The sequence below is a fragment of the Eriocheir sinensis genome, chromosome 47, assembly GCF_024679095.1.
Source record: "Eriocheir sinensis breed Jianghai 21 chromosome 47, ASM2467909v1, whole genome shotgun sequence".
Classification (NCBI taxonomy): Eukaryota; Metazoa; Arthropoda; class Malacostraca; order Decapoda; family Varunidae; genus Eriocheir; species Eriocheir sinensis.
This window is the reverse complement of record NC_066555.1, coordinates 5,892,864-5,910,614: the sequence shown is the minus strand read 5'-3', so window position 1 is coordinate 5,910,614 and position 17,751 is coordinate 5,892,864. Positions and strand designations below refer to the sequence as shown.

General features: G+C 46.4%; 1 protein-coding gene across 12 annotated transcripts in view; it reads right to left on the bottom strand.

The window, feature by feature from the left end:
- LOC126981298 (chloride channel protein 2-like) overlaps positions 1–17,751 on the bottom strand; it is a 99,574-nt gene that overhangs the window by 39,329 nt on the left and 42,494 nt on the right. For 2 of the 12 annotated variants that reach the window (XM_050832221.1, XM_050832220.1), the window contains exon 1: positions 12,225–14,714. The exons of 3 other annotated variants lie outside the window; for them this stretch is intronic. In XM_050832221.1, the coding sequence (XP_050688178.1) occupies positions 12,225–13,142 (918 nt within the window). In that variant the 5' untranslated portion in view covers positions 13,143–14,714. Of the gene's footprint in view, positions 1–4,821; positions 5,033–12,224; positions 14,715–17,751 lie in introns of those variants that run through there. 7 more of the 12 variants (XM_050832225.1, XM_050832223.1, XM_050832218.1 and 4 more) reach the window with 6 other exon arrangements.

Genomic DNA, 17,751 nt, shown 5'->3' with positions numbered 1-17,751 from the left:
GACTGAAATATCCTAAGTGGTAGCGGCGGATTCGAACCCGCGTCGTCCAGAACGCGGTGAATGCGGGACCAGCACGGTAACCACTCAGCCACCGCCTCCCCAACTTAACTACCGCTGTCACTGGTAGTGGTACTGATACTGTACCGTATTGCTGCTGCTACTGTTACTTGAGTTTTCTACTATTACTGCTGCTGCTGCTGCTGCTACTATATTAAAAGTATTATGATCATTGTTATTATTGTTTTTGTCATTATCATTTTTCTTTTCATTATGGTAGTAGTAGTAGTAGTAGTAGTAGTAGTAGTAGTAGTAATAGTAGTAGTAGTGATGATAGTAGTAGTAGTGGTGGTGGTGGTAGTAGTAGTAGCGGTAACAGTAGTATAATTGGATCTAGTTGTAATAACATTAACAATGATGAGCGACTGAAGGGGCGAGGCAGAGTAAGTAAAGGCGAATACAGGTGAGCTTGTACCGGAAGAGTCCACGGACCACGGAGTAACGATGAATGGAATACCATCTGACGCCGTGGTGGGGGCCCATCCGTCTGTTCGCACACACACACACACACACACACACACACACACACACTTTAGAAAGAGACAGTTGACATGTAAGGATGAATCTAAACTGTTCTTCAGGTATGTTAAGGCAAGATGAAATACAAAGAAGGAATCGACAAATTGAGAGTCGGGGAGAGGGCCTGTGGGGAAGGAGGATGCGTTAGTGTAAACTGATATACTGAACGAGAGGTTCCAATCGGCTTTCGCAAAGGAAAGTGACTTCGTAAAACGGATAGGAGCTGCAATAAACTCAAGTGCTGAATGAAACAAAAGTAGAAGTGCAGGAAGTGCATAAACTACTGGAGGCTGGAGATGTGTGGAAGGCCCCAGAGTCTGATGATTTACCTAACTGGATAATTAAAAAAAAAATATGCCTATCAACTGACATATAAGATTTACTGTATAATAGTGTGTTCCCTGAAGGTGAGGAAAGTACCACGGGTATTTTAAAAGGGCCAATGTGGTGTCAATCTACACAGGAGGGAATAAGGAAGAACTCCTAAGCTTCTGTTATGGACAGAATATCTGTAAGAGACGAGTATTTTGACTGAACGACATTTTGGATCCAAATATGGAAATTCGCGTGTCACTAAATATATATATATATATATATATATATATATATATATATATATATATATATATATATATATATATTTATATATATATATATATATATATATATATATATATGTATAGCTGTTCATCCTTCCTTTCAGGCTGGTCGATAAATGGGTACCTGGGGAAAACTGAGGAAGGTAAACTGTGGTACTCCGGATTATAGCCAAGCGTCTTCACTCAGTGATCACGTCCCCGCAGAGGCATAAGAAATATGCAACCCGAATGTCACACTGGTCCTGTCCCGGGGTAATGGGTTCCCAACCACGGCAGGGTCCAGAGGTAATGTGACAGAGTTAAGCAGAGAGATCAAGACACAATTTAGCATTTGCCCCAAACTTTGCCTTTGTTGTTTTGTTTATCTTTACTCCAGGACGACTGATATGTTGCAGGAGAAAAGACACCAGGGTGGATTGTGTGCGGGTACTTGGATCTGGAGGAAACCTTCGACAGGGTAACCACGACAGAGACAATGTGTAAACTTGATCATAAAGAAGGACTGAAAGGGAACCCTTCTGGGTGGACGAGACTTCCTGAGAGACCGACAGACGATGACAGCAACCATGCGAGAACAGAATGCCAGGGTGGAGAAGCAACAAGTGGAGTCCTGCAGGGCTCGCAAATGTTGCTGATTTAAAGGAAACGAAATGGCGAAATGGTGACGTGTTTGCACATGATGACAAACTCGTGAAAAAACAACAACATAAGGTGAGGAGAATTGTGAAAGGCAGCAAGAAGATATCGACAGGATTTATGAGTGGAGCCAGGACGGGAATTAATTTGTCAAAAAATGCCGTCAATGAACTATTAATAGGAAATGAAAACAACACAAAAGCAAAGAGGACCTGGTAGTGTTGGCCCAGGATAATTTGCCACCTGAAACCTGTTGGCAAGATTGTCAGATTTGTCAGCTGTTGAGAAACACGAGACATTTCACGAATGGATGAAGAAAAAAATGATAGTGTCACTGACCCGTCCCAGGTTGGAATACGCTGCATTAATATGGTCACCACAAAGGAATACAAATATCGAGAGAATACACTGAGCAGCAAACAAGAAGGTCCTGAGAGCTCTAACGTACATGGTGCTTGGTAAAATTGGGACTGTCCTCCTCCAAAACGAGAAAAGAGATGACATGATTGCAGCGTTCAGGACGGCGAAGGGAGGAGGCACCATCAGTGAATAAGACCTGCTTGTATGGGACGGGGAAACAACTTGAGGAGATGGCATTAAGTTGAACAAGACAAAATGCTTGAATCAAGAAAAACAGCTTTTCTAAGAGATGCACTGATTGGAACAGCCTTGACAAAGAGGATGAGTAGTCTAGGGGGTTGCATGGGCTTAAAAATAACTTTGACCTTTAAAATTGGCGACCCAATTTGGCAGCCCACGAGTGTACCTCATTCCCTGCATATTCCAACACACCCACCCACCCACACCCACCCACCCACACCCACCCACCCACATACACACACACACACGTTTCGGATCCGGATGGTGGCGCTGGTCGATCTTTATAGTGACGCCGTCCGTTTCGTCCTGACCTTGCTCTGAAAATTACGTATTCTTAATATTTTCAGCAATATGGTACCATAAAATATTCTTTAAGTTACCCACTTCTTCGTCCACTTTCTTTTCTTTGTGCACTAAAACCTGAAAGAGCGCAAGACGTGACCCCCGAGAGCCGTCGCCGAAGCCTGTGTCTTGGTCACACTGTCACACTCACCACGACAGGAACACTCGACTCTAGAATGCTGGGCAGCCTCGCCTCGTGTCTCGTCGGCCTCCTTGGCTCACGGCACCTGTCCGATCACTGCTGAGGCATTATCAGCTGTATGTGCCGTTTCATTCATTCATTCATTTATCTACAGCCTGATCCAGAGCTGCCAGGGAATGCATTCGGAGCTCGTTGGCCGATCTCTGGGTATAGTGCTGGGACCTTAACCGAAAATCCCCACCCATGTCGAATATGAATGAGAATACTTTGATTCCTATCAATAATTATTCGAATACGAATACGAATACACTCAAATACGGGATTCGAATGTATTCGAATACGAATACCGAATACAAATCCTCCATCCCTGCATGATAAAAGTAAAACATTGACACATGAAGTGTTTCAATAGTAAGAAAACGTACCCTCTTAGGAACCACAATTGAGTACGATAAATGTAGATCATTCCAACAACCGCTGCCCGGCCAGTGGCCACCATGACTCGCTGACAGTTACTTTTCATTGCCACAAGGGTTAGTAACAAGAACGTGGAGGCTGAGAACCTTAAATTGTATCCGGCACTGACTCGGTCCCGCCTGGATTATGCCGTTCACTTTTGGTTCTCTTACGAAAAAAAAATAAAGATTTCCTCGAGTGAGAACAAATAAATATACCCAAAGCCAAGGAGGATCCAAGGTCAAGGAGAGATAATAACCGGTTCACAAAAAAAGGAAATGGACGAATGGAATAGAATCAGCAAATATGAGGTTTAGACAAACACGATACGCAACTTCGAACGAGGTAAACATATTTATGGATAAGGCGGGGCGATGGTAAGCATATGATTATACTTATCAGGACCTGCCGCGTGTGAGTGAATGGCCTCTGCTTGTCTACGTGTATCCATGTGTACCCTTGTGTATGCCCATAGGAAGAAGAAGAAGAAGAAGAAGAAGGAGAAAACCAAAATAATAAAACAACTAAGTCTTTGTGGCGAAGGGGAGCTCGAGTCTCGGCGATCCAAAATCTCTACAAAAATAGCTGTTTCTTGGATATAAAAAAAGAACCACTACAGGGCCACGCTCCCAAAGGGTCTCACGGTCGCACTCTTTAAACACTGCGACGCCCAAGCACACATATTTAACAAGGCTTTCGCAGGAGTTGTATACAGGCATTTCCAGGGGTAGTTTTATGACCCTAGTGGTAGTTTGAACCTTCTTCTGTACAATGAACCGAAAATACTACTCATAAGAACCCGACTGATCTCTTTTTTTTGGACTTTGGATAATTGATGTAAAGGGTGGATAAGACTACCGACCTCAGGCGCGCTCGAAGGGTGGCTATGCTTTACAAGGGCGTGAGGGGCCTGGCTATAAGGGTAAACACGTCTGCTCGCTCGCCCGTGACATTATGGAACTACAGGAATACGTGACGCTCGCTCCGGGATTGTTAAAACTGTAAAGGTTGTATTTATTTTTTGCGACTCCTGATATAATAATAATAATAATAATAATAATAATAATAATAATAATAATAATAATAGTAAGAAAAATAAAAATAACAATAATAATGAGAAAAAGTATTGATTATATTATAGAAGTAGTATCATTATCATTGTAAAAAAATATAAAGATCATTATCATTATTATCCTCCTATTATTATTATTATTATTATTATTATTATTATTATTATTATTATTATTATTATTACTATCACAATTAACGCCATTAATTACGTTAGTTTTCTTATTAAGGTACTGGCGTCGATATATCCCGTGCAGCAGCCGCGGGGGGCGTGAGCGACGGGTCTGAGGGCGGCCAGGGCGAGGCAGTGGCTGAGGGGGGAGCAGAGTGCGGCAGCAGCGTGGATGGCAAGGGTTATATGTGCTATTTAGACCTACAATCGCGGTGGGCGTGCAGACTTACGGATACAGCGGCGCGAGGATTTATGTGAAGTGCCTGGCAAGCGTGGGTCCGTGCGGCGTTCTGAGGAGGCGCCGCCAAGCACACCGCGCGCCGCCCACTGCAGGAATGCCTGGGTCGCAGCAGCGCCGCGCGGGCCTACCGCGGCGAGGCTCCTCGGCCACCCTCGGTAATGCATCCATCTGCGGCTCATTTTCGCATCATATCTACTTGACACGACCCGAGCCAGCCACACACACACACACACACACACACACACACACACTTATATAGGTAGATAGATACATATTGATAGATAAATAGATAGGTAGATAATTATAAATATAATACATAAATGGAAATGTAAAAAAAAAGACGCATTTGTTAGTTGTTAATTAATCGATAGACAGACATGTAAACAGATCGACAAGCACAAATAGATACAGAGACAGACAGACAGACAGACAGGGCAGAGACAGACTGACAGGCAGACAGAGACAGACAGACAGACAGACAGACAGGGCAGAGACAGACTGACAGGCAGACAGAGACAGACAAACAGACAGACAGGGCAGAGACAGACTGACAGGCAGACAGAGACAGACAGAGACAGACGATCCAGTTAACTCTAGCATGAGTTGATAACACTGAACCGCTTTACCATAATGCGAAAACTATTCCACTGGAGAGAGAGAGCTCGCGTGCGCCCGAGAGAGAGAGAGAGAGAGAGAGAGAGAGAGAGAGAGAGAGAGAGAGAGAGAGAGAGAGACTACTACTACTAGCCGGGTATATTCTGGTCCCGTTTTAGGAGGAACAGGCCGGGCCGCGGAGACCAGAGGAAGGCCCGCCTGGCACACACTCGGTCGCCGCGGCGCAAGCTCTTCGCATAAACCACCCCGCTGTAAGGACTCACGGCACCAGATAATACGTAAATAGGAGACGCAGGGGGGGGATATATGTAGTGTTGGGGGATAAAAATCGTCTCGAGCCATTTTCGCTTGTGTTTGTGTGTGTTTGAGAATCGCAGGGAGTAGCGTATGTGGTGTTAGGGGATGAAAGTGTTTTGGGGCTGTTTTTCGTGTGTGTGGGTGGGGTGGGGGGTTGAGAGAGAGAGAGAGAGAGAGAGAGAGAGAGAGAGAGAGAGAGAGAGAGAGAGAGAGAGAGGGGAGAAAGAAAGAAAGATAAAAAGGAAAAGAGAAAATAAGATACAAAGAAACAAACAAAATAAACAAGAAAAGAGAAAGAAAAAGATGAAGAAAAGAAAGAAGGAAAGAAAGAAAGAGAGAAATAAACTTTGTCTTAAAGGAACAAGAGAGAAAAGAAAAGAAAAACAGGCGCATTTACAATTTGCAAAAGTTAGCCCCGGATAAATTGGACAATGCCAACCTAGCTTTCTTCTGTCACACTGCTCCTGGCACAGACGCGGCCGCGGCGAGGAGACGGAGCACAGAGACGCGAGATACAGACAGATATGAGGAACAGATGCACAGGTAAATTAACGTTAGTGCAGCGACAAACACGCACGCGAAAAAAAAGAAAAAAAAAAGGAACATGAAAGGCAACAGACTGAAAAATTCTGTAGTTGTGTAAAACTGAAGAGCATTACCAAAGGAATTACCACTGGAAGAGAGAGAGAGAGAGAGAGAGAGAGAGAGAGAGAGAGAGAGAGAGAGAGAGAGAGAGAGAGAGAGAGAGAGACTAACTAAAATGACTGAAGAACAAAAAAAGTATTGTCAAGGGATAGGGATTCGTTTTGTAATTCAACATGTTATATCAATAAAGGAGGCAACTCAAAGACAAGCAAAAATGTTACAAATAAAAGCTAGATAAAACATGAAAATAGCTTACTTTGGATTAACCATCTATCTGTCTACCCATCTATCTATCTATCTATCTATTTAGGCGGTGGCCGAGTGGTCAGTGTGCGAGCGTGGTGAGCCCGTGGACCCAGGTTCGAGTCCCACCGAAACACGTTTATTTTTCAAACCATCGCCGAGTGGGGGAAGATTACCCACATGCTGCACAAATCATCAATCAACCCTAACTTCAGGGACTCTGTTCAAGTGGAGCACCAGGGGACAGCATGGCCCAAGCAGGAGTCGTACACCACGGCAGCCACTATAAATACAATTCGCCTGCGGCACTAACGGGCTGGGGCCGTCCAAGAGGTCCCTCAAGAGAGCCTACCGGCGCATCAGGCAGCCCCCCCCAAAAAAATCTATCTATCTCTGTGACGCGGGAATATAATCTAGACGGACGATACCCACATGAGACAACGAAAATTTGAAGATGTGAAAAGTAGACTTACAATATCTACGGACGATACCCACATGAAACAACCAAAAATTTGAAGATGTGAAAAGTAGACTTACAATATCTACGGACGATACCCACATGAAACAACCAAAAATATGAAGATGTGCAAAGTAACCCTGGTGAAAAGTAGACTTACAATACCTACGAACGATACCCACATGAAACAACCCAAAATTTGAAGATGTGCGAAATGACCCTGGTGAAAAGTATATATATAGACTTACAATACCTACAGACGATACCCACATGAAACAACCCAAAATTTGAAGATGTGCAAAATGACCCTGGTGAAAAGTATATATATAGACTTACAATACCTACAGACGATACCCACATGGAACAACCCAAAACAAAACAAAACGACAAAAAACTCGAGGGTCACCGTTCTCAAATAAATAAGTGTCGCAGAAAACGAAGTACTTGCACGACAGAAAACGTAACGGTGGTCAAGCTCCCAACCAATGCGCTGATTTACTTGCGGCTCCCTCGTCCTCGTTTCAGGAAAGAGGAAAACAAGGCGGACAGGAGGACTTACGAGCCCGAGAGAACATCTTCTGTTGTTTTCTTCTGTTCTGTCGGGCTGGGCAGCGGCGGGAGTTTTATTTTCTTCTTTGTGTTTTTGAACGCCACTCCCCCTGGTTTATGAGGCTGCACCAGGCTCCTTTTTAACGCTCTCTCTCGCTCTCGTTCGCTCTCGTTCTCTCTCGTTCTCGTTCTCTCTCGTTCTCGTTCTCTCTCTCTCTCTCTCTCTCTCTCTCTCTCTCTCTCTCTCTCTCTCTCTCTCTCTCTCTCTCTCGTTCCCTGTCTCTTTTTTTCTTTTCTTTTTCTTTTCTTTTTCTTTTACCTCCTTGCGATTCCTTCTTCATTCCTATTGTCATTCTCAGTTTCTTTTAGCAACTCTCTCTCTCTCTCTCTCTCTCTCTCTCTCTCTCTCTCTCTCTCTCTCTCTCTCTCTCTCTCTCTCTCTCTCTCTCTCTCTCTCTCTCTCTCTCTCTCTCTCTCTCTCTCACGAAGCTAATATTATATGTATTTCAAAGCCCTTCCTAATGTTGCCGTCACCGCCCCGCATGAACAAGATCGCAATCGCCGTTATTACTGATGCATTACTTGATGCCTTGCAAACTAGTCAGCCATCGGAGGTATTCCCTTATGTTTCTTTCCCAGAGAATAAGCTCCGCATGCCACGCCCGCCTTCTCATCTTTTACCGCACTCCTCAAAATGCTTCACTCGCTACAGGGTGCTAATACTGGGCGAGCTTGCTTTGGTCGGCGCCAGGCAGTCACGGGGCAAACACTGTACAAATACAGGGCAAACACTACAAGGTCTGGGCTGAGACACGAATATGAGAAGATTACACGTGAAATAAAATCGCCACCGTGATCACTGTCTGGGTAGACACACGAATTTGAGTCCCCTTGGAAACATGTACTCACAAGGATGTTGCACGTGTTTTCGTTTTCAAGTGGATCACAGATATAGAATTTCTTACTTTTCCTTTATTTTATTCTCAGTTAGAGAAAGTAGGTCAGAGAATATAATAGCAAGCTCCTAAAATCGTGAGGCGCGGACATTGACATTCTTGCTTTCCTTGAAGTCCGCCGCACGCGGCACCACTCTCGGCCACGTGCCTGGTGATGGATTCCATTATAATATAAAAAAGCTCCAAACACATGCGATCACTCGTGAGGGTTCGGCACGGCGGTCCGCACACAGCTGCAAGAGTTGGGATCTCGGGAGACCTCGACGCACTGGCCGCCACACCTCAGCCCGCGTCCTGCCTCCTCTCTTATACCGCCAGGGGATCATTTTATTATATAAGATGTCAGGACAGAAGACTGAAGGGTAAAGCGCTGACTCCCAGCCACCAGGATTTGATTGAGGTACAAACTTTGCGACCACGAGTTAGGTGACGCCTCATCATCCCTCCACACCCTTGCCTTCAAGTGGCTAGAATCCTGCACAGTGGGGGACCACGAGCCTGTGCTTGACTGTAAAATTCCGGCGTGTGGCACAAATGTGTAGTGTTGCAGAGAAAGGAGTATTTGCATGACGAACAACCTAACGACGGTCAAGCTCCCCACTAATGCCCGGATTTACGAACGGACACATATATGTAGTGCAAGAGTAATGTAACTTTGTATTGTGTATTGTACCAGTCACTAACCTGTGTGTGTGTGTGTGTGTGTGTGTGTGTGTGTGTGTGTGTGTGTGTGTGTGTGTGTGTGTGTGTGTGTGTGTGTGTGTTTTAAAACTGAACTTGCTAACTGCATGCTTCCACCCCTCCAGCGACCGCGTTGAAGAAGACTTTTTACCCTAGCTCATTCTTATGCTATCATAATTTCTTAACGCATGGTTGACCAGCATCTTCATCCTTTCATCCCTTTCAGTGGTAAATTCTGTAACAACCTTCCTTCGTTTACTTTCTTCTTCCTACGACTTGCAGGCTCTCCAGAATGATATTTCACGACACCCCCATTTTATGAATCTGATGAGCTTTTCAAAGACTTTTATTTTTGCAGGAACAGTCCTTAGCGGGCTTTTGTGTTTGTGTGTGTGTGCCTTGAGCTGCATGAACCAATAAATGTCATTCTATTTATACCTTTAGACAGAACTGCAGAGACCATCAGATAATATGAAGAAAAAAAAACTGCAGTATCTATACTTTATAAATTTCTGATTCCACTGCACAAGCAAACCTTTATTTTTCCTGGTCATTTATCCCTTAATTAAAGAAATTCATACAGCCACATAATAAAAAGCGCGGTTTCTATTTAAAAGTAGTTCAAAAGGCTGTATTCTTTATCCTTTTATTAATAAGTAGTCTTTCTGTCGCTACTGGCAACGCGATAAAAAAGCTCTAAACATAAGCTCTCCTCCTGTGACTGTCAGTTTTCAGCTTTCACTGTTGCGGTAATGTTCCTTCGTCTGGTAATACTTGCTGGTTACATTTCCATGATTCCTTTTTATTCCGAACTTAATGACGTCTTGACTTTTCTTAACGCTGCCCCGCTCAAAAATAATTTCCTTTTAATATGTTGTGACTGCAAGATTTATTTAGCATTACTTTTTATAAAACATTTCACGGCTAAGCTTTCAAGGAGTTGTGTGCCAAGTCTTCCAACTTCCTACTACTCATACGACAGCAAGAATGGCGCCATCTGAGGTGCAAATGGTTTTCGCTCTTTCAGGAAACTTTAGCTCTTTTTACAGTTGAAACACTATTTTTCTCTTACTTTTGGTCCCGCCTCATTAGGTATAAAAAAACGTTGACCTTTGAGGATACGGTTCTAATATGACAGGCACACTCTATCAGTAATGACAAATGAGCAAGGCGTTAATTTCTGACCTCGAAAACTAGCCAACTTCTCTTCTGTTCTCCTCTTCGATCCTGTCAACACTGAGGTCCACCTGGAAATATGAACAGGTACACAAGTAGAGCAAGGCACGAGGATGCAGGAAGGGTTATGAAACAAGATGGAATCATTCACTAAGGGCGTCACGGTCCTGCAGCATCCTTGGAGCTGGGAGATTAAAACAAGATGGAACCATTCACTAAGGGCGGCACGATCCTGCAGCATCCTCGGAGCTGGGAGATTAAAACAAGATGGAACCATTCACTAAGGGCGGCACGGTCCTGCAGCATCCTTGGAGCTGGGAGATTAAAACAAGATGGAACCATTCACTAAGGGCGGCACGGTCCTGCAGCATCCTTGGAGCTGGGAGATTAAAACAAGATGGAACCATTCACTAAGGGCGGCACGGTCCTGAAGCATCCTTGGAGCTGAGAGATTAAAACAAGATGGAATCATTCACTAAGGGCGGCACGGTCCTGCAGCATCCTTGGAGCTCAGAGATTAAAACAAGATGGAACCATTCACTAAGGGCGGCACGGTCCTGAAGCATCCTTGGAGCTGAGAGATTAAAACAAGATGGAACCGTTCACTAAGGGCGGCACGGTCCTGAAGCATCCTTGGAGCTGAGACATTAAAACAAGATGGAACCATTCACTAAGGGCGGCACGGTCCTGCAGCATCCTTGGAGCTGAGACATTAAAACAAGATGGAACCATTCACTAAGGGCGGCACGGTCCTGCAGCATCCTTGGAGCTGAGAGATTAAAACAAGATGGAACCGTTCACTAAGGGCTGAGAGAGCGAGGCATCCTGGGACTCATGCACGACTTCGAAAAGTTGGAGCCAAACGCAAGATTTTTTAAAGGTCGTATTATTATCTATCAACAGTTACGTAGCTACTTTGACTTTAAATTCCACTTTTGGGATGGAGTTAGCTAAAAGTGTTGGATTTTCACAGAGATAATTCAAGAAACTGATTCGTAAAAAGTGATATAAAAAAATGACTTTATAATTCCACTTTCGGGATGGAGTTAGATAGAAGTGTTGGATTTTCACAGAGATAATTCAATAAACTGATTCGTAAAAAAGTGATATAAAAAATGACTTTATAATTCCACTTTCGGGATGGAGTTAGAAGTGTTGGATTTTCACAGAGATGATTCAACAAACTGATTCGTAAAAAAGTGATATAAAAAAATGACTTTATAATTCCACTTTTGGGATGGAGTTAGATAGAAGTGTTTGATTTTCACAGAGATGATTCAACAGACTGATTCGTAAAAAAAAGTGATATAAAAAAATCAGCAAGGCAAACTAAACACGCCTTGAAAAACGGGTCAAAAGACAGTCACAATATTGTTGATGAAGACCAATACGACGCTTAAAAAATCAGCTTAAAATCAGCTTACAATCAGGAATACTCATGCACCGAGGCACTGATCACGGCAACTTGTTTCTTCCAGGAGGGCAGAGTTTGTTTTGTTGTAATTACTGGTGGTTAATTAATCTATTTTCGTAGGATACTTGGTCACTATTAGCAGTGTCAGTGCCTGGTAAGTAGCCGGTGTGAGTGTGGTAAAACGTAGCAGGTGAATGCCTTAAATTCGAACGTTAACCTTAGTACTAGCAGGTGAGTGACAATGTTGACTCAGGGTGCCAATAATGCGAGGATGATGACATGTTTTTGTGGATTGACCCGCCCCAGCCTCTTCCTTCTCCTTGGTGGAGGTGGGCGGGGGAGGGGGGGGGGGGACTTACCACAGTGAAGGTGTAGTCAAAGTTGACGTCGAGGGCCTGGCCGGAGGGGCGGCGGTGGTAACACGGGATGTCGATTTTAGATAAAGACGGCTTCCTTTGCTTCTTAGGGATCTTGATGATACAGTTAGCGGCGCTGAGGTTGTCCACGGGCTCCACCTCCACCACGGGCCCCTGGGCGATGGCCTGGCTTCCGCCATTCACTTGTGACCCATCCGGGCTCAATTCAACTACTTCTAGTGCTTCCAGGGGCTCCATGATAGGCTCGGGAGTGGTTCTGACGATTTCCTCCAGCTGAGGAGTCTCGGGTGGGCGTAGCGGATACATTCCCGGATCAGACCTTCTTTTGTTAAAGGATAATTTCCTTTTTTTCCTGAAGGTGGCCCGGTGGTGGGGCGGCACCTGCAGGTAGTCAATGGTTGCGGGAATGAGGCAGGTGGGCGAGTGGCGAGACTCGGATAAGTCCTCCTCCTTCGTCTTGCGCCACGTCAGTTCGCTGCTGTCGAACTTGAGCGGCGTGTCGATATTAGCACACGGCGACTCCTCGTCAGAGTCAACGTTGATGCTTATCGGACTGATGGGCGGTGTAGGGAGGAGGGGCTGGCCCAGGATGGGAGGGGGGGAGTCGGGGCTGCCAAGGTCAATGTAGGAGGATGCACGGGATAGGTCCAGCAGGTTTAGACCATGGGAACCAATCATCGAGGGGTCATCCTCGCAGTCCCGGAGGAGCGGAGCCTCGGCCAACACTTCTTGCAGGTCCTCGTAATTAGCGAAGACGGCGGCGTCCACTGGGTCAATCTCGTCCTCGGGGTCGGTAGGTGACGAGGTGGAGGGGCCCGACGCCCCTTCCTTTGCATGGACGCTGGCCTTCAGTTTCACCTGCAGCCGCTCGTCACCCCCGCGCGACGCCTCGCTGGCCATGCTGCCGCCACACACGAGTACTACCGTCGAGGGAGGAGGCGCGGCACAGGCTGTCACGCAACACTCACCAACACCTCGGACACAAGGAAAAGAATCGCAAGGACGAGCTGTTCACGCCTATCACGCACTCACACTACGATATCCTCCTCTACCTCCCGTGTACTCGCCACATGCCTCTCAACATAACAGGAATGGGAAAAAGTTACGGTCTGTTTTGACACACGGAATATACACTGTGATATTGTTAAACTCGTAATACAAGGTTGAAGAACAACGGTAAAGGTACTAGACGCAGCAATGTTCCCTGCAGGGGCCACAGCGTGGTTCTGCGGGAGTTCTAAAATATCTTCACGTTACGAACGAGAGCGGTAACTCGACTCCTAAAGGTCTGGTGGTGTCAAAGAAAAATGTCACCGAGTGCCCTTGAGTTCTTGAGCCTCGCGACAGTCCTCAAAGGTCGCTCGTCGGGTGCTTCCGGGCACCGAGACACCCACTTCGCTTCCACTGGATCCCCCACATCCGGCAGAGGTACGTCAAGAGAAACACTGCGCGGCCACTCTGCACCAGCATCATCCCTGCTCGTGTTCAAGCATATCAGGCCACGTCACAACGAGCTTCCGGCGACATCTGCGGCGAAAGTGCCGTGCTTTCAGAAGGTTCGAAGGCAGGACTTTTCTGCATTACAGTAACTTTTAATATGCTACAGTCAGTCACGAGTCAGCGCGGGGCATGAGTCATACCACCCAGCAGCGGGGCTCCCTCATCCCAGCCGCCGCACTGTGTTGTCCCCGTGACGGCCCGGAACAGGTGCTGAGCGAGGCCCGGGGAGCTGTAGTCGCGGCCAGTCACTCATCTCCGAGCCGCGCCGCTGGACAGAGGAGCCAAGAGCGGCGGTGCAGTGCCTGGTGGCAAGAGCGGCAGGGATGACACTGTGCAACGGCGATGCCGAGGACAGCCAGGGCGCAGAGTGGACCCCCTCGCGCAGCCCCCCACTTGAGCGGCCCCCAGACATCACTCTCCTGACGTCCCGCTGCCGCATCTCTCCCAGTCACACAGCCAAACACAAAAGCAACACAATTCCACTATTATTTTGTTTACATTTTCTTCCTTTACATCCACCCACGCCTCCTGACCCTTATCACACACACGCCACTAGACCGAGTGCCCCCTACGCGTGTCCTCAAACGAAGAGAGATGCAGGGAAGAATAGTAAAACGATAAGGGTTAATCATTCAGCGTGTTGGCAGAGGCAGGATAGTAGGGAGAGGCAGCGTTAATGTGAGGGCGGCGGGGCAGCAGGTGCGTGGTGCAGGCGCGTCATAGATGTACGTATGTGACAGATCAGAAGCAGACTCGACTTGGAGTGAAACCAGAATTCTCTGTCTTATTTTCTCACTTGAGTTTCCTTCTACTTTTCCTGCCTTCAAGATTACAATCAGGGTGAAGTACAGAACACGGCCGCCACTGCCCGTGTTTGGCCGCCGCTGGGCCGCCCTATAAACAACCTGAATGCAAACCTAAATACAATGCGGCCACAGGTGTGTTTGCCGCCCCGCCCCGCCCCGCGGCCCGGCGACGGCTTCTCTTCATCAGCTAATCAACAACAAGTCCACAGTCGGCCCCTCGGACGAGTGAGTAAGTGAACCTAGAAGATTAGTAAAGCATTTATTTTTATCTCGTTTTCAAAGAGTTGGAGGACAGCGGAGAAAAAAAATAGCCTTTGTTTTGGTTCGTTTGAGTGCGGCGCTGCAGTCAGATGCTCTTTTGTTTACCCAACGGTCGGACGCCAGCATCTTGCCGCTCGCTAAATTTCACACAGTTTTCACAACGGCTCGGTGTGCTCAAAATAGATGCCGGCGGAAGGCTGTACGTGTACTGTAGGCAGAGTATGAATAAAAACATTTCTGTACACACACACACACACACACACACACACACACACACACACACGCAAGGACGCACGCACACACACACACGCAAGGACGCACGCACACACACACGCAAGGACGCACGCACGCAAGAATGCATTCACTCACGCGTGCGCTAGTGTGTGTATGTGTGTACACACACACACACACACACACACACATATATATATATATATATATATATATATATATATATATATATATATATATATATATATATATATATATATATATATATATATATATATATACGCACATATGTTGTATTCTAAAATAATGGAAACTTTCCCCGCAGCAAACAAAAGTGGGTACGACAGAGGGAGGCGCAGCCCCCTCCACCCCCCCTCGGCGCTGGCTTGAACAGAGCACATGATTCTTAGGAATTATTAAAAAGTCGGCCGTGTCGTCAGAGCCAAGGGCGGCTGGCGCGGTCCCAGCGCCGAGCCGATTAGAAACTCTTAACTCCATCGGCCTATTCTGCCGTCGGTTTCCGCGCCTCGTCGCCTCCAGTGACTGCCTCGGTGTTATCTTGACCGCCCCGCCGCCACGCCCTCGGGTGCGGCACACGCGGCCAACACAAGTCATGCACCCGTTTACCCTCCCTGCGCTAAACACACGCCGGATGAACGGCCCTCAAAACCCCGTAAATATCAATTATGTCCTTTTTTCCCTTGCAGTCCTCGGTTAGCGCGCGTTGCGGCTGGCACCTTGGCGTAACTCACCGCGCCCTTCATCACCGCGGGCGTGAGATGGTCGGGTTTAATGCTCCCGCCGCAGCCTCATGCATCTCGCCCGCTACCAAACCTCTCCTCCCCCCTCCTTCCTTCCCCCCTCCCCTCCACCCACCAGTTAGTCATCCGTCTCTGAACGCCTCACGCAGCTCCCTTCCCTTCCCCTCCCTGCCATGTCAACATCTCTGCCCTGTCACCTAATTTACTATATTACTTACCTCGTCTCTCTCTCTCTCTCTCTCTCTCTCTCTCTCTCTCTCTCTCTCTCTCTCTCTCTCTCTCTCTCTCTCTCTCTCTCTCTCTCTCTCTCTCTCTCTCTCTCTCTCTCTCTCTCTCTCTCTCTCTCTCTCTCTCTCAACATCAAATAAATGAATATATAAAGAAAGAAAACAAATAAACAAACATCTGATAAACCAACTACCCGAGGCACCAAGCAGCCAACAAATCATCTTCCTGAATATACGAAAATGTGAATAGATGAATGAACGGAGGAGGAGTCAATGAAATAAAATAAAATAATAAATAAATAGCAAATATATAGTTACAGGTCCACAATTATGTCTGAAGAATGCGGCGATCAAGGTCACTCAATAATAGTGTCGACGCCGCAACGGATCAAAACTCACGAACACAACCTTGAACCACTCTCCTCTTGGCTGGATGGACGGGTTTCCTAGGCTCTGTATGGGCGGCGTTGTTGGATCACAGTCAGGCGGGTGGAAAGTTTATGCTGTTCCTTGTTCATCATCCACTGTACAGGCGTTGGTGAGTCACGATCAGACGTAAGGCTCCTGCTGTTCCCTGCCCACCACCCATTTTCCTCCATCCCTCCACGGTGGAAAAAGCGATCAAGAATACTAAAAGAAAAACAGGACCATGCAGTTTAAGCATTCGACTGGAAAGCAAGAACGAATAATATGAAGATGAGAAGAAGCAGCCGAAGTCGGGAGCCGTTGCAAAGGCTGAAATCCCGACGGCCACACTGGACTGGACTGGACGAGGATTGAGTACGAAAGACAAGGTATTCATAGTCTGTGCTACGGTTGCTTAAAAGACGCGGGTTACGCAAAAAAACAATTCGTGACAAAATTCTGAAAGCTAATTATGCAGTTAGAGCAGCGGTTAACGAAGCTGATCACTAGGGTGCGTAAGGCAAAAAAAAAATGTAATGTCGGATTTTATGTCTCCTCAAAATTTCAATACACATCATTAACTGCCATTCTTTTAAAACTAACGTATGTTGTAAGCTTCAGAGGAGTTGTCTGTGTCTGTTGTCTGTTGTCTTTGTCCATTCATAAGCCCCCCAGGTACATTTTCGTTCAGTTTTGATACCCATCGCTCAGAGCCTCATACCTTGCGAGCACAAAATTCGTAAAAAAATGGGCAAAATATCAGGAAATCGACGGGACCTTAGTACTGCTCGAATCTTAGCGGGGGTGCGTGGACTCGGTTGCAGCCTGGGAGGTGGTGCGTGGCCTGAAAAGTTTGCGAACCGCTGAGTTAGAGAATGTGTGTTGTGCCGACGAGGGAAAAAAAGAAATGACAGTTTTTTTTTTACAGCTGATCATTATGGTGACTAAAATTGTTTCAGGTGTTGAAAGTGTTGGTCGTGGTGGTTGTTATGGTATTGTGGGTGGTGGTGACGGTGGTGGTGATGGAGGTGATGGTGGAGCCTTGATAGTGGCGGTGGTGATGGCGGATGCGGCAGTGTCCCAGGAGAGAGGCGATTGTCTATATTTAAGTTCATAGTACTTGCCAACGCAAAGACTACACCGCTACCACAACCACTTCCACCACCACCACAGCCACCACCAACAAAACACCACCACCACCACCACCACACCTCGCCTCCGCCTAAACCATGAATCAGCCTATCAGCTCTCGATCACTTCGGCGATGCAATACTACACCAATTTATTATCAAAGTCAGGCGATGGATATATTACGACA